Source organism: Mixophyes fleayi, chromosome 10 (genome assembly GCF_038048845.1).
Source record: "Mixophyes fleayi isolate aMixFle1 chromosome 10, aMixFle1.hap1, whole genome shotgun sequence".
Classification (NCBI taxonomy): domain Eukaryota; kingdom Metazoa; phylum Chordata; class Amphibia; order Anura; family Limnodynastidae; genus Mixophyes; species Mixophyes fleayi.
This window is the reverse complement of record NC_134411.1, coordinates 22,710,619-22,734,956: the sequence shown is the minus strand read 5'-3', so window position 1 is coordinate 22,734,956 and position 24,338 is coordinate 22,710,619. Positions and strand designations below refer to the sequence as shown.

At 38.9% G+C, this 24,338-nt stretch overlaps 1 protein-coding gene across 3 annotated transcripts in view; it reads left to right on the top strand.

The window, feature by feature from the left end:
- The window catches only part of WT1 (WT1 transcription factor), a 45,369-nt gene that overhangs the window by 1,094 nt on the left and 19,937 nt on the right, over positions 1 to 24,338 (top strand). For all 3 annotated transcript variants that reach the window (XM_075188049.1, XM_075188048.1, XM_075188047.1), the window contains exons 2-3: positions 4,630 to 4,752; positions 5,479 to 5,581. In XM_075188049.1, the coding sequence (XP_075044150.1) occupies positions 4,630 to 4,752; positions 5,479 to 5,581 (226 nt within the window). The remainder of the gene's footprint in view (positions 1 to 4,629; positions 4,753 to 5,478; positions 5,582 to 24,338) is intronic.

The window sequence follows — 24,338 nt, the reverse complement described above, 5'->3', positions numbered from 1 at the left end:
TTTTTTAGTTTTACTAGATTTTTATTGTTATGCTTCTGTTGGTGTTGACATGTTTATTGTTATGTAAAACAGCTCAGGACTGATATTGCGTGGGTCGCCCAGGGTGCATGCAGAGTGTCTTACACGTTCAAGTTCAAGATGAAAAGCAATAGCACACTGTTACATAATCAGTGCTAGCCCAGACCAACGTAATATATCTTTATATAGGGGGATTACAGTCCTCTCCAGTCCTCCTCTATAATCTCGGATCACACACAGTACTTACTTCAAACCACTGTCTACTTTGGTATATTGATGGATGAGGTTTTGGACAGCAGCTAAAAACAATTAATGGAATATCCCACAAAGAGCTGTTGTAATATCATGTGATTATACACACCCCAATATATACTTTACTACGCATTAATAATTAATATAGAACGCTCTCAAGAAGCGTTTTACACAATTGTCTTGAAAAACTGTATATGGTATATGTTCATAATCCTATTTGCTACTGCATTGTCCCTAAAATGTCAATGTAAGTGTAAATTGCAATAATTTAATGTCCAACGTGTGAATCAGATATAAGCAACATGTGTCTGTTTAGCTGTATGGGATAGAAGTCCAAAATGTCCAACTGGACTTGCTGAGGCTTATAGTTCCACAATGGCTGAAAAGCTACAGATGGTCTAAATTGTATACGTGTATGTATTTAAAGGTTGTGTAATTTTTAATCGAATTTTACTGTATGCATAAACGTTATTGTTAATGCTGCATAATTCATGACACCGGTTTAATTGGAAATGTTATGCTTAGCATTTAAACTTCAATACACAGTAAACTTTAAATCGATTATAGCACAGACCTGGTCCCGTCTATATTTGTGACAGAAATAAGAAAATATAGTATCTGGAAAAAAAACCATCAGCATCCACTCGTGATGAATTCTAATTTGTCCAAGTGGAAAATAGTGTAGAATAATTGGTAAAAATGGCATATACTATTTATATGAAGTCAAGCAATATTTTCATCTCGTAGCTTGTGTGTGATTTTGTTCAGTTGTGTAAGAATTGAAATCTAAATAGACTGTAACTATTGCAGAAATCATAAATGTATAAACATTTATTATTTACATTTATTTTTCAATAAATAATGTGTCAGTTATGATATCGTGGGTAAATGAATATCCTCACTATTTAATGCACCACATTGCTGAATATATGTGGAAAATAAATACAATGTTAGAAATCTTTAAAAACGTTAGCAGGTTAATTATTTTAAGAACAACTAATATGATTACACCCCAGACTATAGATATACAGATCCGAGGGGATATTCATATATATATATATATATATATATATATATATATATATATATATATATGAGAGAGAGAGTAATATATTATTATATTTGTGTTTTAAGACATAAAAATGAAAACTAAATATCGTGTCTTTGACATTATATATATTGACATCAATAATCTCCATCCCTACTAGTTTTCTCCAATATTTTGGATAATTGAAGCGCATAGGGTTGAGAACACAGTTAACAGTAATGCGCTTAGTCAAGGTTAATTTACATTTGATGCCTCTGCATCGTGGGAAAGATGTTACCTTGATTTAACAATATCCCTCTTTTGCCAAGTCTTGGAAAAGTCATACTTTGAAAAGTTTGCCAGTTCTTGCCGCCTCTGCCTGTCACCCAGACACTGCTTGTCCGGCCAGATGTGGACCAGTCACGTTTTTCAACACGTTACAATCAGCGCTTCTGTGATAAGACCCTAATTAAAGAGAGCTCGGTATCAAAAGATTTGCACAGTGCAATATCAAATTCCTAAAGCTTTGGGTCAGGAGAGACCAGGAAATGTGACCAAAACATCATTCTGCCTTTCAGATGGACTTGTCAAGGTCACGGAAGAGAATAATCATCTGGATACTTTGTAACCAGTACAACGTCTGTCTATTGTAGAGAAACAAGGGATCTCTATTATAAGCTGCTAAAGGAACCTGGATAGCGTAGTACTACACCACTGTCAGTAGAGAGCCATTTGCTATAAAACATAATTGTTTATTGCTCCAAAACATATTCAATTACTATTAACCTAAATGGACTTATACATACATATATATATATATATATATATATATATATATATATATATATATATATATATACACACATCTATATCTATACATCTATATATATATATTTAAATATACATAATTTTATTATATATATTTAATAAAATTATAATTCATATAATATATAAATACATAATTCAAATATGCAGTTTTTATTAGTAATTACAATTATCGGCACTGGTTCAATGTATATAAACATATGGCAAAAATTAGCATACCGTATTGAAAGCAATCATAAACTAAATGCAAACTTGATACGAATATATTATGTAATATACAATGTATTAGACATTGTTCACAAACCCAAATTAAGATATACATTGTCCATTGAGGCTTAAGAAAAGTTTCTACAGAGCTAAACAGTAGAAAAAAATAAAAAAAAATAATCAAGATTTCAAGCTTTGCCATTCGGTTTGTAGAGGCAATCACTTATAATTAGCACAAAAGAGATATTATGTTTTGCCTGCGGTATAGGACAAAGGACCTCTGCAGATTTGATTAAAATTCATCAATGATTGATAAACAGTTGTTCTAATACTTGATATTGTTGTAATACTGCTAAGGAGGGGAGTAAAGAAAATATTACGTTGTAATTACTCCTAGCTTTTTTTCTACTTAAACTCGGTTTGCTTAACTCGCCCCCCCCCCCCCCCCCCCCCCTTTCGTAATTAATGAAAGTGACTGTCCCGCTCTTGATTAATGATCCCGGGGCTGCAGAAGGAGCTGACTCAATTTGTTTTGAATAAATATTGAGAGTTTATTTTTTGACAAGTAATTTTCCATTCACTGGGAGGCTGCTATTTTTAACTGTTTTGCTTTGCAAAAAAAATATCGCATAATTTACGAGCAACGGATGTAGGTTTTAAGGAGAACGGCGATAATTTTGAGCCAATTTATTACCGAAGTAGATGTTTTATTTTTATTTTTTTCTATTAGTAAATCTGGAATATGTTTCACTATCTATAATTGATGCAAACTCATTGCTAGCGATTTATTAATACAAATAATGCACTTATGTCATTAAAAAGGTGATAAATTCAGATAGGGAGACAAACGCATTTATGTTAATTTGATGAAGTTACTATTAAAGGTTATTTGGCTGCTGAAAATTTGTGTGTGCTTTTTTAGTAGATAATTTATGTTTTAAACTCCAGTAGGGCAGGGACTGATGTGTAATAAGAGGGCACTATATAATATATAAAATAATAAACTAATAATAATAATTTGTTAATCTATTAAACTTTTTCAATCCTACAAGTTTCAATGTATCATCATTAAAATACCTGTATATTATTTACATATCTTAGTACACTGTTAGTTTATAAGGATGCTCTCTGTAGACTTTGTAGTTGGTCTCAAACTGTACAGTTATAATAATAAATAATATTAGTGTAGTTACAAAGCACTAAATAAACTATTTGAATGGCCACCTGTCTCCACTTTCAGTATATTTCATATAATATATACAATTGGCATAGCAGCAGCTATAGGATTGTCAAAAGTCCAAGTGCAGTCATTTAGATGTGAGACTTAAAGGGCCATTTAAAAAAATATACAAGTTGAATTAATATGAAAAGAAACCTTGTATCATTCATAAATGTATGTTTGACAGTTCTAAAACCTTAGTAGTTTTAGAGATGTTTGCAGTGTATTAAATATTACTTGTTGTGCAGCTGGAAGCAGAGATTTTCCTCAGCGATCAGCAATTTCAAGGACTTTGCTAAGGATCATTCAAAATGGGTCTATTTACTAAAACGTGTCGAAAAAACTCCTATCACCACAATTTACTAAAAAAATATCATAGGCGCAAGTCATACTCAGCTACCTGGTAATACTAACTGGCAGGGGTAAGAAAGATCTTACTGCTTCGCCAACCAGTCTTGATCCATCTGCCCACGCCTGGTACCCGGCTTGCTTGTTCACATATGCCCAGTGGACTTGGACTTCCACTTGCAAAAAAAAAAAAAGAAAAAGTAAAAAAATGTCAACAAATAAGATATTTACTTTGCAGGAATTCTTTATTAAATAAATAAGATTTTTGTTTTCAATATGTTCTGCTATCGGCATCCTGAGTTGGAGGTAGTGGAAGGAGGATTGCGGTGGTACATCTGTGATAAATAGCATTTCACTTGGGGAGGTTTTCACTGGAGAAACCCATCGGTAGAGGCTAGCCTTTGATAGATAGGAACAGGGGAGGGCTGGCAAATTTTAGCACTGGGGACAAGGCTCGACTCAGCAGTCTATTAGGAAAAAATTTAAAGAAAAAAAATGCAGATGGTCCAGTGACCCAGCCCAAGATAGCCCATTATGGGACCGGTCCGGAGGGCAGATGCCCCCTGCCTGCCAGCCCAGCCTGCCTCTGGATAGGAACAAGCCCTATATCTTAAACTTTTACCTACATGATAATGTTATCAGATGATTTTCGACGTAGGGCAACTTGTAAATTTAGAGTGAGCGGTCTTTTAATGCATCACATGAAAATAATATTTCTGTCTTGTTTTCTAAGGTTACAGCGCGGTGGCTTTTGATGGGACCCCAAGTTACGGTCATACTCCATCTCACCATACAGCACAGTTCTCCAACCACGCCTTCAAACATGAAGATCCCATTAGCCAGCAAACCTCTCTGGGTAAGTCTGCCCAATGCATCATGTACAGCAACCAAGCATGTCTGAATACACAGTATATTGTTTATTAAGATAATATTTAACCAAGCTGGATAGAATGTGCTTGTTGCATTTCTGTCCACAGGTCTTGCATTTATTTTAAAAATAACATAGAAAACCTAGAAATTATTTGCAAACTCTCTTTTGTATTTTGTTTTTTTCAATCACTTTTAATCTTCAAGACCTGATTTTATATTTATATAAGAGAACAGTGAAAATTGGTGTCAGAAATCTAAGTACAAAGGTGCATCATTTCTTCATGTAAGCAAAATAAATAGACATAGGGTTAGATTTACTAAACGGCGGGTTTGAAAAAGTGGAGATGTTGCCTATAGCAACCAATCAGATTCTAGCTGTCATTTTGTAGAATGCACTAAATAAATTAAAGCTAGAATCTGATTGGTTGCTATAGGCAACACCTCCACTTTTTCAAACCCGCAGTTTAGTAAATATACCCCATAGACGTAGATGTAAGATGTAGAGACACTTGGGCATGAAATGACATTGATTTAATGCTGAAATCCAGTTTTCAGTCCTTGTGTTTAGCATAGTGCAGTCTATAAATCACTACTGCTCAGCGAGTCCCCAGACTGTGATTTGCTTGTGGAGAAGGCAGGAGGGGTAATTAATGCAGATGGTGAATGACCCAGTGGTTTGAAGGTTTGTTAACTGGATTTGATTTTCCTGTAGGAGATCAACAATATTCTGTACCTCCTCCAGTCTACGGTTGTCACACCCCTACTGACAGCTGTACAGGCAGCCAAGCTCTTCTGCTAAGATCGCCATACAACAGGTATGTTCTCCAGTCCAGATCCACTCTTTGTCACACATAGAATAATGAATCTATAGGTCCAACAGTGAGTGTAAAGATGAATTAACAGCAATTTTTATCTCTCCTCTCCCTGAGCTCTGATACTGGTTGTGCAATTCATATGAATGTCAAAAAAGAAGATGCATGGAAATACAAGGATAATATCAATATGATAGTAGTGTCATTATTAATTGATGAACATGGATCAGTGCAGCTTAAAGTGAATATGTCGCTATTGCATTTTCCCATGTAGTAGTAGATTGATCTATTTATTATTCTAGCAGAAATATTTTATACTTTATCATTTGTCACTTTTACGTCTGTCTCCTCTTAATCCTTCTTTGGCTACACAAGTTTCATTATACGCAAAGTAGAATGAGTAGGCATTCTTGTAGATTACATAATAAGATAATCCCTTAAAGGAGAAGAAAAAATGGTGCATGCAAACAATTGTTATGTAATTAGTACACAGTAGACAGATACTTAATGACCCCAGTATGAGTTTGTCTTACAATTATTCTGCAACTTTTTTTTATACTTTATGTGGCCATTTGAGTTGTTTTGTGCAGTTGATGAACATGGGATGGAGATTCACACCGATTATTTTACTCAGTTGATCTGCTAGCTTGCTATAACCTTTATATGAATACAAAACATTTCCAGATACGTATAGATTTGCTTTGCACAGATCTCCTGCAAAGTAGTATTTGAGCAGAAATTGTTGAACATAATTTCTTACAGGAAGTTTGTCCTTTGTTGTGCTGACTTGAACCACACATGATACCTTCATACACTTTGTAAAGCTATATATACAAACATTCATTGATCCATTATATGCCGCAAACTAGAGTTTGGGGACAGCTTGTACATATGTTTATGTAAATACTACAACCACAACTACTATTGTGCAACTGCTATCAGGGAAAGTCGATCCACATCGTCTAACTCCTCGATGTAAAGTGATTTGTAGAAACATCATATCTGCCAGTGTCAAACCGCAGATTGAGCTTTTTAAATGTCCTCAATAAAATGATGGGATCAAGCTTCTGATTACACCCAATCCCCCATTCTTAGCTGCCAGTGACAGTCATCAGGCATAGCAACATCTGGGGAAACTGTTCAGTTTGGTTCCTGCTCCCGCAATGTGTACACACAGGAGCTCGTGACAGAGTTGGATATTTGGAGCCTGAGTCATTAAGGAGAGCAAAGCATAAAAAAAGGAGTAACTTTGCTCCTGGGTAAAACCATGTTGCATTGGAGGGGGAGGTAAATTTACAATGTGGGGACAGATTTATAGTTGGGGTAGGGCATGTCCTAGATCTACTTTAAATTTCAGTGTAAAAATGAAGCTAACAAGTATTTGTGTGCTAGATGAAAAAAACAGTCAGTATTTTCCTGACGTGCAAAATAATAAACTAATTTGCACCCCTTGCATTGTAACATGGTTTGTCTGAGATCAGAGTCACTCCTTTTCTTGCCTTAAAGGCCCATTATGTATATTATGTTGTGCGTAAAATACGCATTTCAATACTGTACAAAGAAGCTTATTCAGGTACAAGTTTCAGAAGAGGCAGAACGGGGTAAGGACGGGTGTGCAGTCATAGAGTGAGGACAGGAAGGGTGTGTGCTCACACCTGGACAGAGACGCACATACATCTGTCAGGAGGTACATCTCTCGCGGGCACTCGCCCTCTGGATCAAAATGCGCAATGGATGACGTTTGACAGCCGCTTCTGATTGGCTGATTGTTTCTCAATCTCAGTCATTACCGTGGTTGCTATAGTCTAGGAAGTTACTGCAGTCTGTTCACATCACTTAATTGATATTTGCATATTATTATACATATTTAGAAGGAAAGATGATCCCCATTTGATTATATAAAAGGGAAAGACAAGCATTGTTTGTAGTTAATTTTATTTAATTTGTGCTTTTATTTTGTATTTTTTTGGCTGCATTCCATGCCTGCGGTTTTTTAATGTAAAATGCCTCCAAAAGTGTTCAGTGTCAAAGGAAATGACAGTGACGTTACCGTATGGCTTCACTAGTGATTTCTCCTGGTAGCTAGACCAGCAATCTGCCATTGGACAGCTGAATCAGCGCTAGACATTACTAGTAGATCCATGCTGACATAAATCTAAAAGTAGCTGTTATTACAGTCTAATAAATCCAGCGAATATATTAATAATAAAAATATAGAGACCTATCTGTACCTGTTATAACTCTTAAATGTCTCCATGGATTAAAAAAAGTTACCACCCCCCAACCATTCCCCACATAACTCTAGTTCTACCACGATAACTATTAAAACTATAAATATTTATTATGCCTATACTTGGAAGAACTAGACAAATTAATTTCTCATTAATTTCAGTTATTGCTTTGGATATGTCAAAGAAACCATGTGCAAAATTATGGATTAAATATTGCTTTTTATTTCTTGATTTTCGTTTCCTCTAGCTAATAGACAGAAATAAAATATATTTTACTATGTTATCCAAATAAACCCTTATACGACCATGGGGTTGTATATGTACAGAACACAAAAAACAGTATAACATTTTCTTGGGTAGTGAAAAGGACGTTCCCAGGAGAATGAGTCTGGGTCAAAAAAGTGCCGAATAGGATAAGCCAAGTTACCTTATTTATATTTATTATTATTATTATTATTATTACTATTATTATTATTATTATTATTATTATTATTACTATTATTATTATTATTACTATTAATATTATTATTATTACTATTATTATTATTATTATTATTATTATTATTATTATTTTTATTATCATAGATTATATATATATAAATCTTTTGCAGCCTGAGGGGTTCCTGTAGATGTGTAGAAGCAAGATGAGAGATGAATGTAATAATTGTACATTAAGTAGTATTAAGCTGGGAATAATATATACAGTAATAATAATTATATAATATATTATATATAATATATAATAATATACTACTTAATTTATATATATATATATATATATATATATATATATATATATATATATATATATATATATATGTATATGTATATATATGCCCCTCCTTACCATAAGAAAAGTACAATATATTACATCTTTACCCCAGGCTAGGGATGGAAACAAGGAGGAGAGGGAAACGGTATTCAGGTTTTTTTTTAAAGGGTCCTTTTATTTCCAGCCATACATAATTTATTGATTAATAGAAGGAAACAAAATATACTATAAAACAATTGAATTAGTTAAAGTTATAGGAGATCACATACAGGACAATAGTTATCTGAAGGTATAGCCCCACCCCTTTACAATACCACTTAAAAACCCATTGATGATATAAGCAAACTTTACAGTTTAAATAATGCTATTATTATTTAGTTATATAGCACCAATCATGTTATACAGCGCTGTACGGAGAATATGTAATCAATTATCCTACCAGTCTGTATTTGGACTGTCAGACAAAACTCACACAAACACGGGGAGAACATGCAAACTCCACACAGATAGGGCACTGGTTGGAATTGAACCCATGACCTCAGAGATGTGAGGCAGCAATGCTAACCACTGTGTGGAAGTGTAAACCACCATATCGGAAAGCCTTCTAGCTAATTAATTTACTTCACACTGCTTCCGATTATAACTTAATGCTTTACACTACGTTTGCAGCAGCAGAGCGCATTTCTGTGTTACCAAATATTAAAGGAGTGTTTTTTTAATGATAATTTACCTTTTAGAGTTTCCACTTTTTTGCAAGAGCAACTGACAGTAAAGATTTAGTGAAGGTTCAAGACACACTTAAAGTATCATATTCCCTTTCATAACATTTTCAGCAGTGAATAGGAAATAATTTCTCAACTCTCTGTGAACTTGGATCCAGTCCTGTATCACTCTGATAAGACCTGTCTGGTGACTGGTACAAACTGCACCATGTAACCGATGGGTAACTCTAAGCCCTTTCCCTTCCAGGATGACTCAACTTCCAATAAATATTGGGGCATTCTATGCTGCCGTGAGGTCATTTCCTGCTCTTTCTCTGCTCAGTAACTTATGACGTCAAAGCAAAGGGTTAATGCGGACTAAAGTTGAAGCTGGTGATTGTAACGTGAGATTCTGAAAGACTTTCACTACATAAGATTATAAGTGGTGCCTTTGGGAGATGTCTTCTGGTTCTGAACGGCCTGCAGCGGTTTGAAAAACCAAACGGTAGTGTAACAATCTGTATATTATCGCCAATAGTGCAGGAACAGTTTCAACTGCAAATGTACAGGACTACAACGAGTCAAATACATTCAGTTTTGGGCTATTACTTTAATTTTTTGGGGAAAGTCATGAGGGATTGGGACAGAACAGCGCTCTGTAGAAATTAGCAAAATGTTTTAAAACTGTTCCAGGAGGGGAGGAAAGGGGCATGGTGGGAGGGGGCTGGGCTTGGCGAATCGCGTCATTTTTGGCCACGCCCCATGAAGTAATGCCGTGTACGCTTCATTTACAGTGGGCCAAAATGAACTTATTCCCTGAGAATCTCGTCTTTGCAGCTCTAATCCTGCCCACTTCACTAGGAAGTGGGCAGATGCGAGAGGATGCCCCACTCTCCCAGCAGTCCAGAAGACCTACCCGTGAGTCTCCCAGACATTGCGGGAGAGTTGGCAAGTATGCCTCATACCCACTGGCGTTAAAAATAATGCACCTAGTGCAATTTATCTACGTGGGTCTGGAAATGGTACCCATTGCTTCCAATGTCAGTATAGCCATTTGCAGAATTTATTTGTGTATGGGTGCTGTTTTCAGATTTTACATTCCACAAAACAAACACAGTGCGACAAGGCCATTCCGCAGAACGACACAGCTAAACTGAACGCCAAGATTGTTTTGTCGGAACTTTGCAGTCCTGCAAAATGACCTGTGTCCGACGCGTTTCGCTCAAATTTCGCTGCAAATTTGCTTATCTCTGCTTTAGAATCTTTAGTTTAGTTTTAGTTAAATATTAAGAGGAAAGTCTGCAACACAATAACTAAATCTATGTTTTCACGTCCGTTATGTATTTCCATTTCTCCTCTGCCCTGCCTTTGGCAGCTGAATGGAGAGGAGATGGCAGCTCACATAGAGACCATGGGGTCTATTTATTATCAGAACCCCAATTACGGGATGATTTTGTAATTTCTCTACAGTAATTTATCGCTGGTTTTAATGAAAAAAAACAAAAAACACTGCTGAGGCAGCTGAACGATACCCAGCTGTGCCTAACCAGATGTCTGCATGCTAAGTTTTAAAAAAAGATTTCATTTATTCTAAAAATGATACCCACATTTTAATAGATGAATTCATTAAAATACTTTATTCAAGGATCTAAAGCATTTTTAAAATTGTTTTATTCTGTTATTGACATATTGTGATGGCAATAACAGAACCAATGGCTAGCTGTGTCACACATGCTCATTTAGGTTAGTAGGGGCAGTTTGCACTGGCAATTTTCTCTTAGTAAATTGTAGACTTCAGTGATAATTGATTATAGAACATTGCATTTTTTTAACGTCATTTACTAAAGCACCATCATACTTGCCCACTCTCCCGGAATTTCCAGGTGACTCCCGAATTCTGAGTTGGTCTCCCGGACTACCGGGTGATAAGTCCATTCTCCCGCATCCTGAAGTGGGCAGGATGGGAGCCTCCATGATGCGATTCATGGTGAATCGTGTCATTTTGACCCTCGCCCCAGTGGCAAAATTATGATTTTGCCTCACTGTTCGCCGTGCCCCGCCCCCAATGATAAGTATGAGCAAAATGCTTCTTACTTCACACTCTTTATAGCTGGGCTAACCAACCTGTGGCTTTCCAGGTGTTGTGAAACTACAAGTCCTAGCATGCTTTGCAGTAGATAGCCAGCTAATGGCTGTTATGACATGCTGGGACTTGTAGTTTCCCAAAACCTAAAGAGGTTGACCAGGTCTGCTTTACAGCATCTGGGTGATTGATTGCCTACAGTACTGAAGCCTTGCAGTGCACAAAAAAAATATAGTCCATACTATTCAATAGTGTCCTGCTCAATGCAATGAGTCTGCAGTGGTAGAGGGAGACAGTGAAAGGATTGATAAAAAGGCCGACTGAGGTTATGGTTACATTTTTCAAGGGTTGTTATTTTAATTTTTTATGAAAACAAAAAATCTTGGCAGAATTAGGGAGAGATGGAGTTCTAGTAAAAATAGGATATAGGGAATACTATATGAAATGTGAGCCTGGTAATGGAGATTCAGTTCCACAAATACTTGCAATATAGTTTTTTTGTTGTTGTGGGCATAGCCTAACTAACCAACTTCCTCTATTAGAAATCCTCCCACCTCGCTGGTTCACACATGCGCAGCGGAACTGAAAACCCCGACGTGGGCTTAGAGTTCCAACAGCAAAAACACAATAAATAAAAACGAAATGATAACAATATTTATATATTTTTTTAAATACTTGGCAGAATCTGTCACAAAATATCGCTTTATTTAAATAAATAAAGCATTATTTCATTCATTAGTCCATCTGAGGATGGCGATAGCAATAGGAGGACAGAGGTGGTGCTTAAAATTATTACGTAAATAGGTTTCTCTATGTATGGGGAAGATTTCGATGGGAAAAATCTACTCTGTGAAGTATAGAGAGAAGGCCTCAATTTGGATAGCAGTCCTATAGAAAGAGCTTTTCTCCATATAATACATAGACTCCGTGTTTATATGTGATTTCTTTCACCCTTGGGGGGATACATGGGGGGCTTTTAGAAAATTACACAAGTTACACCAATACATCTATGTAATACATCTATGTATTTTTCCCAAGATTTTGACTGCACATTAATATTTGTGTCTTCTAGGGACCCTCTATATTTACTGGTCAATGGTTTTAGGGTGCTATAGGTAACAAATCCTCAGTCTTTACTTAGCATGACCCACAATATGTTGTTTTGGAGGAGGGGGAGCTTAAAGAAAGTCACGATCACACAGCAAACCAGCTCACCCCAAGGGCTAGATTTACTAAAGGGCAGATTGCTCAAACTGCCTCTTTTCGGCAATTTTTCCGGTGGTTTTTAAACTGGCGGATTTACTAAAGCCCAAACGCCATTAAAACTGTCAGAATTTACATTTTTCAAAACCACCACTTTACAAACCGCCATCCCGATTTTAATAATGATGAACATACAAACAGCCGGATTTACTAAGCTGGGGGTTTTCAAAACAACCGCAAAACAGCCATCCAAACGGCCAAAATAAAAGAGGTGGTTGTGAGTGGCGAGATTGCTCAGACTGCTGCTGTTTGAGCTATTGTGCCATTCAGAAGATAATAGAAAGCACCATTGACATTTAAATTATTTGGGCAATCATTATTTATTAAGGGGCCCAATTAATTTAATATTAACTTATGAGGGAATTTTTTTTTTCAATATTTTTTAAAGGGGACACTATTATTGCATTATATTATGTGGGAAATGTGAATATATAAAAATATTACCTGATTATTAATGGTGGATATAATTATTTATGTTGAACAAATTGGCATTACATAGTGCCGGAATAATATAATAATGAAATAACTTTGTCCCCTTAATATAATGAATTTTTTTTCCCCCATAAGTTAATATTAAATTAATTTTGCCCCTTAATCAATAAATAAATAATGATTGGTCAAATAATTTAAATGTCAATGGTGCTTCCTCTTTTGTTCTGAATGGCAAAATAGTTCAAACAGCATATTTGAGCTATTAAGTCATTCTGAAGCAGGTATTAAAACTGTCCTGTCCTGTCTTTTGGAAGGTGGTCTGGATGGCGGTTTTAACCAAACCACCTGCGATTTGGTCAAAACCGCAGACAGTTTAGCTTCTTCAAACCGCTGGCGATGGGTGGCGGTTTCAAACCACCACCAAACGCGTTTCTTAGTAAATCTTGCCCCAAGTGTGTTAATATTCTCCGAAACATGGCAAGTGTTTTGCAATATACAGCATGAACATTTCCCCAAATTCACTGGAATGAAGAGCGATTCCTTTATCTTTTGTCAAGTATGGCTCGTACTTGCACTGATGAGATTAACTGAGGAAAAGTCAGGAACCCTCTACAGCCAAACTGTTGAACAGGTGGCATTGCCTGCTGTGTGTGCAGTTACTAAGTTAGTGTTAGTTCAGCAATCCTCTGGACAACACAAACTATGAATACAGCCCTGACAGAGGTGTCTGCTGACGGTATTCTCAGTGGAAGGAGCATAGCCATTCGGTCAGTAGATGTGTACAAATATTTCCTCGACGTAAGCTGATAAGGTCCGAGCAGTCTCAACAGTATACATTACAAAAAATATATATTTTACACGATCATTATTATTATTTTAATTAGAATTTGTAGCCAAGTATTCGGCTATCTATACGCTTAGTTTGCAGCTGCTGAACCCAGCCCGTTGCAGGCCTCTTTGGCAGTGAATAAGCTATCCATGCCTATGAGTCACACTTCCAGGGTCTGCAGAATGGGGGAGTCGCAGTGTAGATTAAAGCCCTATCCACTGCAGGGGTCAAGAACTCGTCATTCTTACTCTCCAGGCCAAAACAAACTCAGGATGATCTACTACTGAGTTCCTTTAAAGTTTCTCTTTTTCACTAAGACTTAGATTTCCTTTTATTTCACTCCAAAGCCCATCAATCCCGTTCCATCTTTCTACGTAAATAGTGCTAGAAGTGAAATTTACTTTCAGCGGTTTGATTTCAGATTATTTTTAGCAGGAACTGAATGGAAACTATTTGCTATAGAATAATATGAAACAATAAGATGGAAAAAGAGGAATACTACGGTTCGTCAATATGATCGCTGCCAAATGGCTATTCTTGGACATTTCCACTGTGCAGAGCATTTCAGGGACCCATCGCAGTGCCCAAATTTATTGTAGAAGGGTCAACGGATGTGAACTGGATGTGAACTGAGCTTCTTTACGGAGTTTTCTTTTCTTTAAATATCACAGATGTAGGAAGAAAGGGTTCAACATTTTGTAGCTATTATTAAGTTTTGAAAAATAACTATTTTACAGAGTTTTGGGTGGAGTTCACTAAGATAAGAAAAAATACATGGCTTTGGTGCAAGGTTACCCCAGCTGGCAGCTCACCCTGAAGGTTCCAAAGGTCAGTACTTGTATCCTCTCTCCCGCTACCAAATAGACAGCAGTGTTCTAAGTTCACATCCTATATTCACGGACAACACAAGTTAGTTTGAAATAGGCTCATCTTAGTAGGAGAGAGGACTGCAGTATGGACTATTAGTGTCTACAAGGGGACCATCCAAATCAAAGTAACACCAGTCCAAAGGTAGAGTAGTGCAAAAAGAAGTAGAATTTTGTATTTTATCTTATCTTAGTCACATACCCAGGACTACATTTTCAGTTTTGACCAGAGTTATTCATTAAGTAAGGTGTTTAAAGCGAACCCAGCTGAGACTCAAATTGTGCCACAAACATGGCCTGGTATTATTTAGTCTGAGTCATTCTGGAGATCCAGTTTTTCAGTCACCCAGGTGAGGAAATTTACGAGTCTCTGGAGTCAAATATCAATAACCGACTGAAAAAAACCTTTTGGTTACAATTTCCATGTGACATTGTAAAGTCTATTTCATAAAAGCCATAATTGTTCTGGAGTACATTAAACCATTGACACTTTTTAAGACAACTTATGATCACAATGGTAAAATATTTGGGGAAATATTGTGCCAAGGAAAATGTAGGCAGTGTGATGGTTTAGAAAATGAAAAAAATCATCATCATCAACAATTATTTATATAGCGCCAACATATTCCGTAGCGCTTTAATGAAAACATCTGATTAAATATACTGTATATTAATATGTTAGGTTTAGTATTCCTCTAATCCTATGTTTTTATTTTTTAATTGTATTTGTCTAATATAGATATTAAGGGATAACTGTATAAAAATATTCTTGTTATAGGACCTTTATCTAGTGTCTATGATGCAAATCTCATTATTTATTATAATTACATTATTTGCCTTATTTTCCCTTTAACCCCTTTATCTTCTCCCAGAGTTTTACTGTCAGTCTAATGAAGGTGTGATTTTTCTCTCACAATTCATTAACTTGGGGGCGTACCCAGTGGTCGAAGTGGAAATTTAGAAGTGGCGGTATGAAAAATAGAACGTTAATATATAAGTGAATGGAATTTGTTAGTGTTACAATGAAGTCAGTAGAAGAAGTAGCGGTATGGCATACCACCGTATACCAGCTCACTTCGACCACTGAGCCTACCCCAATGGAAAGGGATATCTGTAGCATTCATGGGCAGCACGGTGGCTCAATGGTTAGCACTTCTGCCTCACAGCACTGGGATCATGAGTTCAATTCCCAACCATGGCCTTATCTGTGAGGAGTTTGTATGTTCTTCCCATGTTTGTGTGGAATTCCTCCGGGTGCTCCGGTTTCCTCCCACACGCCAAAAACATACTGGTAGGTTAATTGGCTGCTATCAAATTGCCCTTATTCTCTCTCTGTCTGTGTCTGTGTGTGTATGTTAGGGGATTTAGAATATAAGCTTCAATGGGGCAGGGACTGATGTAAATGAGTTCTCTGTACAGCGCTGCGGAATTAGTGGCGCTGTATAAATAAATAATTGATGATAAGACAAGATTGGTGGAGTAGCCAGGTTCGTATAGGTCAGAAAATATATGAGCTGGCTATAAGATGGTAGAAACATTTTTGTTATGTTTTGCTCATAGGCTGCAGAGATAGATGGAGATGTCTAGCATATGCATTTTTCGGTGCTAGGTACAATTAACACAGAACATTTTTGAGGTTAGTGTCTCTTTAAAAGTGTTAGGCTCCATTGTATAATAAGACTGATTTGCCTAGTGGGTGCTGTAAAACCTTCTTTTTGATGACAAATAACTAATAGTAGCTTGTAAAATTCGCTCAGGGTACAAACATAAAGAACAGTGTGTAAATGGAAGCCACAAACATGTATATGTCTGGTGACTGATTCCATATCTCCTAGTCAAAACATGTTTGTTAAGCGATCACCTTCTGTTCCTAGGCGGATGACAGTGTTTATGCTGGGAGATAACTATTGTCATATTGTAACTTCATCACTTGTCAAGTGTAATAATGTTTGCAAACTTGCCACATCTATTGTGTAGATTTTAGCTGTGATTAGGCGAAGGGTCAATAAATCAAACACAGCCAGAAGGTAGACAAAGATCTGCAACAGAGATACAATTACAATTTCATTTTCTATTGATTGCAGCAATATATGTACATTTAGATCAACATTATATCCGACCCGGCAAAAAGTTGGGAGTTGCATTTTTAAACTCTTTTGCCAAAGAAGTTGTTTGGTTCAATCATTCAATTTGGTTGTTAATATGTAAATTACACAATATAATCCTTTGGGGTATTTACTTTCTCCACTACCTCCCTAGAGGGGCGTAGAGAGGGGGAGCGAGCAAGTACTAAGTATTGGGGTCCGCTTGTGTAGTGGGAAGAGCCACTAACCTGGTTTGGCCACGCCCCTTTCCACTACTATGGAAGGGGCACAAGAAGTTGTTGTACCAGGGCTCGAAATTCTTGGCGGTCCTGTTCCCCTTCCCAAAAAATACTCCATCTTGACACTTAATCACTGGACACTGATTTTCCCTCTCTAGATAGTTATCAATAGAACTGAAGACCTAGCCAGCTGACCAGATTTATGAACCACTGGATCTGCAGCTAAATTGGCAACACATGTAAAACACCAAACTGGACAATTCCTAAATGGCCAGATTGTAGTATGGTGGCTCAGTGGTTAGCAGTTCTGACTCACAGCGCTGGGGTCATGAGTTCAATTCAAAACCATGGCCTTATCTGTGTGGAGTTTGTATGTTCTCCCCGTGTTTGCGTGGGTTTCCTCCGGGTGCTCCGATTTCCTCCCACTCCCAATGAGTCAATTCATCAAATTCTTAAAATAAAGAAAATGGATTTAAAAAAATCTTGGTACATTTGGGGGTTGCCATATATTTGTATTTACCAGTGCAATATTTTTTAAATCCATTTTCTTTATTTTAAGAATTTGATTAATTGAGTTATTGGTATCAGCTGTGTTCCCCCTTTTTAATTTATTTAATTCTCCAATTTACCATTAATTAGGGAGTGGGCTGGTTACCTAGGGGTGCTTGAGGAGGGTTTCTCTACTTATTTACAAGTTATTGTATATACAAACTAAATATAGCTAAATACAAGGACCAGGAAAATTGGTGCAAATCCAGAAAATTGTACAATGAGGGAAAAGTCTGAAAACACTGGAAAATGAATGAGTTTTAATAAGGAGAGAACACACAAGGCAATTTGCACAGTCAGGCCCGGTGCTCCCATTAGGCAAGGTTAGGCACTTGCCTAGGGCGCCGGGCTCTGGAGGGCGCCTGGAGGGCGCCACAGAATTCTAAAATACTTTAAAACTGTGCAGCGACCGCTGACCATACCTGTCACGGCCGCCGCACAGCATTCAGATGCACGGGGAGGGGGGAAGAGGCTATTTTGTCACCACCGCCGCCTCTCTATTCCGTCTCCCCCCCTCCACTTACTAGTGTCAGTGAGTGGAGGGGAGGAGACGGAGCAGAGAGGCGGCGGTGGTGAGACAAGGTAAGGAGAGGAGGGAGGAGGGCGGCGATTTTTGCGGGGGGGGGGGGGCGCGATTTTTGCGGGGGGGGGGGGGGGGGGGCGCCGCTTTTTTAAAAATGCCTAGGGCGCCGTGGACCCTAGCACCGGCCCTGACCACAGTGTGATTCAGCATGTAAAACTCTACACACAGTAGACCAGATTCATTAAGGAATGTAAATGCTGATACGTACCATATTTTGCATAAAATCGCCCATGTAATACGCCAAAGAACGAAACAACGCCCAATTCATCTTCAAGCCCAAAGGATCCTTACTACAGCCTACATTTTCAGATGAATTTTATCTGCAGGAGACATTAATAACATCATGATAAATATATGTTATGTGAAAAAATATGAAAAAAAACCCCACTTTCTTTTACGGTTTTGTCATTAATTATTTTATTATTAACTTATTAATTGATTTTATTTATGTGTATGTTCATTTGGGACTTTACATTCCACATATGTATTGGACGCTGCCTGCAGTGCATTGTCTGTTATAGAAGGGCGTACCTAGACCTGTATTTAGCAAGAGACGTACCTTCTGATCTGCTAATAGTTGAATATGGACATATGCCCTTTCATTCTGCGTGCATTAGTGAATCAGGCCCAGTATCTTTTCCATTAAAAAAATATATTTATACAGCAAAAAATCAAATGTATCTTGATCTGATTTTCAGAAAACATACTTCTGCATTACTATAACATGAACTACTGTGCAGTACTGAGCACTCTCAGTAATACACAAGCAGAAATAGTCTAGTTTACATCACTATATAAAAACAGGTAAAATGGGGTTTTGACTCAGGGGCAGATTCAGAGGAGGGTCGAGCACTACACTACGTAGACGTGCATAGCGGCCGAGGCTGAGGATCCTGCCTGGCTGATCCAATTGTGTTTTAAACACAATCAAAATGGACAGCATCCTGTAGCCATACAGTGTCATATCCAGTAACACACTGATTGGTAGATGGCCTTGACCATTCACCAATCAGAGTAGTGGGAGGTTTCCACACTCCGATTGCTGAATCGATGGAGGGGGCTCTGCTAAATCTTACCCCCAGCCCCCCCCCCCCCCCCCCAAAAAAAAGAAATGTCTAGATCCACCCCTGGTTTGTTGATAAATATAATTGAAATAAAACATTTTTCCACAGCGGTGCAACGTGAATAGACACAATCACACAGACTTGGAAAGATAGAGATTTGCTCAACAAAAACACCTATGCATCAAACATATTAATCATAGTTGTCTAGTCTCCCGGAATGTCTGGGAGACTCCCGAATTTTTGGGAGTGCTCCTGGACTTCCGGACTCCCGGGAGAGCAGGGCAACCTCCAGAATCCTCCCCGCTTCATTGGTGAAGTGTGTTGGGGCGGGCTAATAGTGTCATCCTGGCCCCGCCCTCTGCTTATAAAAAGGCAGGGGGCGGGGCCAGTGTGACGCAATTAGCGTGGCAAGTATGATATTAATGAAAACACTGAATACATCTCTACATTTATGTGAACTGCCATATACATATACATATTCCCCTTATGCATCATTTGTATTTTGTTGGCATGATCACAGATGTATGGGGTCAGACAATAGTAGATGTAAAAGAGCATTTCAAACAAACAGTTTTCAATTGTCTCTTTTACCTTTTGTGTTGTGAATATTCTAATGCTTTGATTGACTACAAGTTGGTCTAACCCTGTGAATGGTGTAATACTGTGATTGTCTACACTTGTTCCAAGCTAATGCTTCTCAACCTTGCCATTGTTTTGGGGCCTTACATTGTCATTGTTCTCTTGTTCTGTGGCCTCATGAGAGATAGTTTGCAATGGAATGTAAATCTTATAATTAAGGGACCCCAAAAGATTTATGGGAACCCACTTGGAGTTCTGACCCATAGCTATGCACCTCAGATTTAGATCATACTTGCCAACTCTCCCTGAATGTCAGGGAGACTCCCTGAAATAGGGGTGATCTCCCTCACTCCCTGAAGAGTCTGGCATTCTCCCTGATGCTGAGCCAGTACAAGACGTGGTTGGCTTCACCATCTGTGGCATGATGACACAGTTCAGAAATTGTGTCCTATGTCCATGTATTGATGCCTATGGAGGTGGCCATTTTCATGAAGACCAAGATTTAATCAAAGACTGACAGGTAAGACAACATGACTTCAGTAATAGAGACAGAAATGTAAAAGACACTTCAGTCTCTAGAAATTCATTAGCTGCTTTTCTTTAACGCATAGTTGCCTACTCTCCCGAAATGTCCGGTAGACTCCCACATTTCTGGGAGACCTCCTGGGCTCCTGGGAGAGCAGGGCAACCTCCCGGTTCTCACCCCCGCAATAGATAAGTGGTGGGGGGCGGGGCTTAATGATGTGAATATCGCGTCATCTTAGCCAAATTATGCGATTCATCAAGCCACGCACCCCCCGGGATCTCTCTGAAGCCAACGAGGAAAAGTTGGCAAGTATGATTTAGACTTTGGACAGGTTGGAAAGTATAACTAATGCACTAGTTAGTCTAGACCTGTGAATGTTCTAATAGTCTGATTACAGGTTTGTTCTAGCATCTGACACTACAAGTCACTGACCTATAGCTGCTGTGAGAAAAATCTGAATACCATAGACACTCACATCCCTGTGAAATATGCCTACAAACTATAACGTAAAAACTGAAGTTCCTAGATATTTGCCTTAGACACTAATGATTTCTGCAGGTTTATATAGCAGATACTTCTTCAGGTTTGACTTATATGTCTTCCGTTCGGACATATGATTCAGTTCCAACGATACAAATCACTGCATTTATTTCTGTCTGTGCTCATCCAAGATCATGGTAGATAATTGTTCGGCCTAACAATGGGTAGCCCCAGATCTCCAACGTCAAATCCTGCAGAATAGTAAAGCTGTCGTCACCTCTGTAATTTTGGCGCTTTTCCCTTGTCAAACGCATTCCAAACCGTTAACCCTCTCAGTGCTGCTTTATGATGTTGTGCTATCATTTGATCGGAGAAATAGCAGATAGTTTTTCCTAATTAAAATGATATTATCCCATCGCAGCCTATTATTGTCTGTAAGTGAAAATGTTTTTCTGTAGTTTAAGTATGGCTTGTTAAGTGTGTTAAGCAACCACATTAGGATAGGCATGAACGCAAAGGCAATGTTGGTTAACCTGTGACACTCCAGGTGTTGTGAAACTACAAGTCCCAGCATACCCTTCCAGTAATAAGCTGCTATATATTGGAAAAGCATGCTGGGACTTGTAATTCATACTTGCCAACTGTCCCGGAATGTCCGGGAGACTCCCGGATTCCGGGTGGGTTTCCCGGACTTCCAGGAGTGTATGGCAGTCTCCCACATCTGCCCACTTCACTAGGAAGAATTAAGTCCAAAATGCCGCGATTCTCCGGGAACTGCGGCATTTGGCCCCATCCCCGCTGTAAAATGACATGTTTGCGTCATCATTTTCGGAGCCCTGCCCCCGCACGCCTAACTCCCCCCGGCAGCCAACTAGAAGCAGTTGACAAGTATGTTTTAGTTTCACAACAACTGAAGTGTCACAGGTTAGCCAACACTGGCTTAAGGTATTGGTGCGGAAAGTGATGTTCTACAAGACCCTCACAAGTGGCCCTTGGACTCGTAAGGGGCCCGCACACTCCCTTTGCAGAATCATCTGATCACATTGAGTGATCAAGTGTTCATACAGCCCAAAGAGTAGTGTAATCTATGACTGGCCATCCAACCACTGATTAATCCATGACAAAAACCAGGTAAATTCTCTGCCTATCCTCTGACCTTACAATTTCCAACACAAAGAATCTATAAAGGAAAAATTACTGGTCAGAAATATAACATCTGACCACTTTGAGGGCCACTTGTGGCCCCCAGGCTATCCGTAGAATGCCATTTGCCTAAGGTGCCCAGAAACCGGAGGGTTGAACAAATTTATGTACAGCATATATTCAACCACAGATGGATGTATGTAAGATAGCTTTAGACATTCACTCTCCGACAGGCTAAAAGTTCAAAGAGGAGGCAGAAGTTCATTGACGTGGTCTTATCCACATCATGTAATGAATAAAAATAAAATTCTGAATCCTCCGGAGCTACAGATAAATTCCCTGCGCTTTGTTATTTAGTTCAGGGGGGAAAAAGAAATTTAGCTCCAGGCTGCCAGAAAAAGGACGTAAGTTGATAAAGTTGCAAAAATCACTTTGTAAAAATACTAACATCGTATTTTAATTTATGTAACCCCCTATCACTGTGTGTAGCGTAGGGTGCAAAGGTTACACAGTGCACCTCCTTCTTCGGCCCTGGCTAGCTGATGGGCATGGGTGTAAATGATCAGGGGGTCCCTGCATATGCAGGTGTTTCTTTGTGGGACACAGGTGATGTCACTTTGTGATGCAGTGCAATAAAAGTCAGAATAATTTGGGCACCAGACCATCTCTATGACAAACTGAACTCTTTATTTACACTCCTCTTCCTCCAGCACAATAATCATTATGGTTGCAGCAATAAAGAAATATATATACTGTTCCTTACTCTCTCCAGCACAGTTCTTCATAAACAATATGAATATGGTTGCAAATATATCTCCTTACTCCTCCTGCACAGTTCTTAATGTTATCTAGATGTAATATAACATAGTTCACATGTCTCTTACACTCCAGTACTCCATACTTCACTGCAGTTCACCCCTCCTCTGCAGGGGCATTCACATGGATGCTAACAGTCATGCAGCTTCTCAATGCAGTTCTGACACACGCTGTGTAACTCTCCACTGCAGCTCACCTCTCCTCTGCGGGGATGGTTTCTCCTTTGGACTCTGACACATTTCTCTGTGTACTCTCAGCCCCTGGCTCTGACACTTCTCTCTGTGTACTCTCAGCCACTGGCTCTGACACATTAACTACCATGCCTCTTGCAGCAACCATCAATCCAGGGACTCTTCCATGCAAAATGTCCCCCTCTCTCTCTTGGGGTTCTCTTTAGTGATATGGGGTTCTCCCCTCCTCTCTGGGATTAGGAACTCCTCCCCTCTGTATATACAGCCACATTACTGCATGCAGCAATCCCCATTTCTCTTTTGGGGTCCTTCCCCTTATGGGCTCCCCCACTCTTGCTTAGCGGACAGTAGTGATTGTCTCTAGGCAGCAGCCTCCACTCGCCCGCTCCTGTGCAATACCGGGGGACCCTGCAACAACCACCTCCACTGTCCAAGGTCCCCAGCTGTCACATCATCTCTGCTGGCTCTGTGTCTATCTCTGTCTGTCCCTGGGTGTCTCTCTCCCCCTTGCTGACAGCCCCTCCTTCCTCTCACTCTGTCTCTCACAGGCTGGGCTGGTTATCACCATAGCAACCAGCCTGTGTCACTTTCACAAACACCTAACTTGCCCTCTAGATGACCAGTCCTGTATGCACTGGGGTGCAGGATTTACTAAAACGCCACTAGGGGGCATTACATTTAAGTACAGCTTTTTTGTTTTAATGACTGAGCCTTTCAGATGCCGGTGCCTATTACCACAATTACAATCTTTTTCAGCTGCTTTTGGTGACCAAGCTCCATAATTTTTTTAAAATGTTTTTATCATTTCCTCCAATTATATTGTATCGATTAGATCTGCAGAAGTTTTTGGAAGGTGCTACATACAATCACATGGGGGTATATTTACTAAACTGCAGGTTTGAACAAGTGGAGATGTTGCCTATAGCCAGGGCCGGTGCTAGCCTCCATGGCGCCCTAGGCATTTTTACAAAATCGGCGCCCCAGCCCCCCCCGTAACAATCGGTGCCCTCCTCCCTCCTCCCCCCTCACCCCGTCTTTCCTTACCTCACCACCGCCGCCTCTCTGCTCCGTCTCCTCCCCTCCACTCACTGACACTAGTGAGTGGAGGGGAGGAGACGGAGCAGAGAGGCCCCGTGGTGAGCAATAGCCTCTTCCCACCTCCCCCGTGCATCTGAATGCTGTGCGGCGGCCGTGACAGATATGGTCAGCGGTCGCCACACAGTTTTAAAGTAATTTTCATTCCAGAGCCCGGCGCCCTAGGCAAGTGCCTAACCTTGCCTAATGGGAGCGCCGGGCCTGCCAATAGCAACCAATCAGATTGTAGCTATC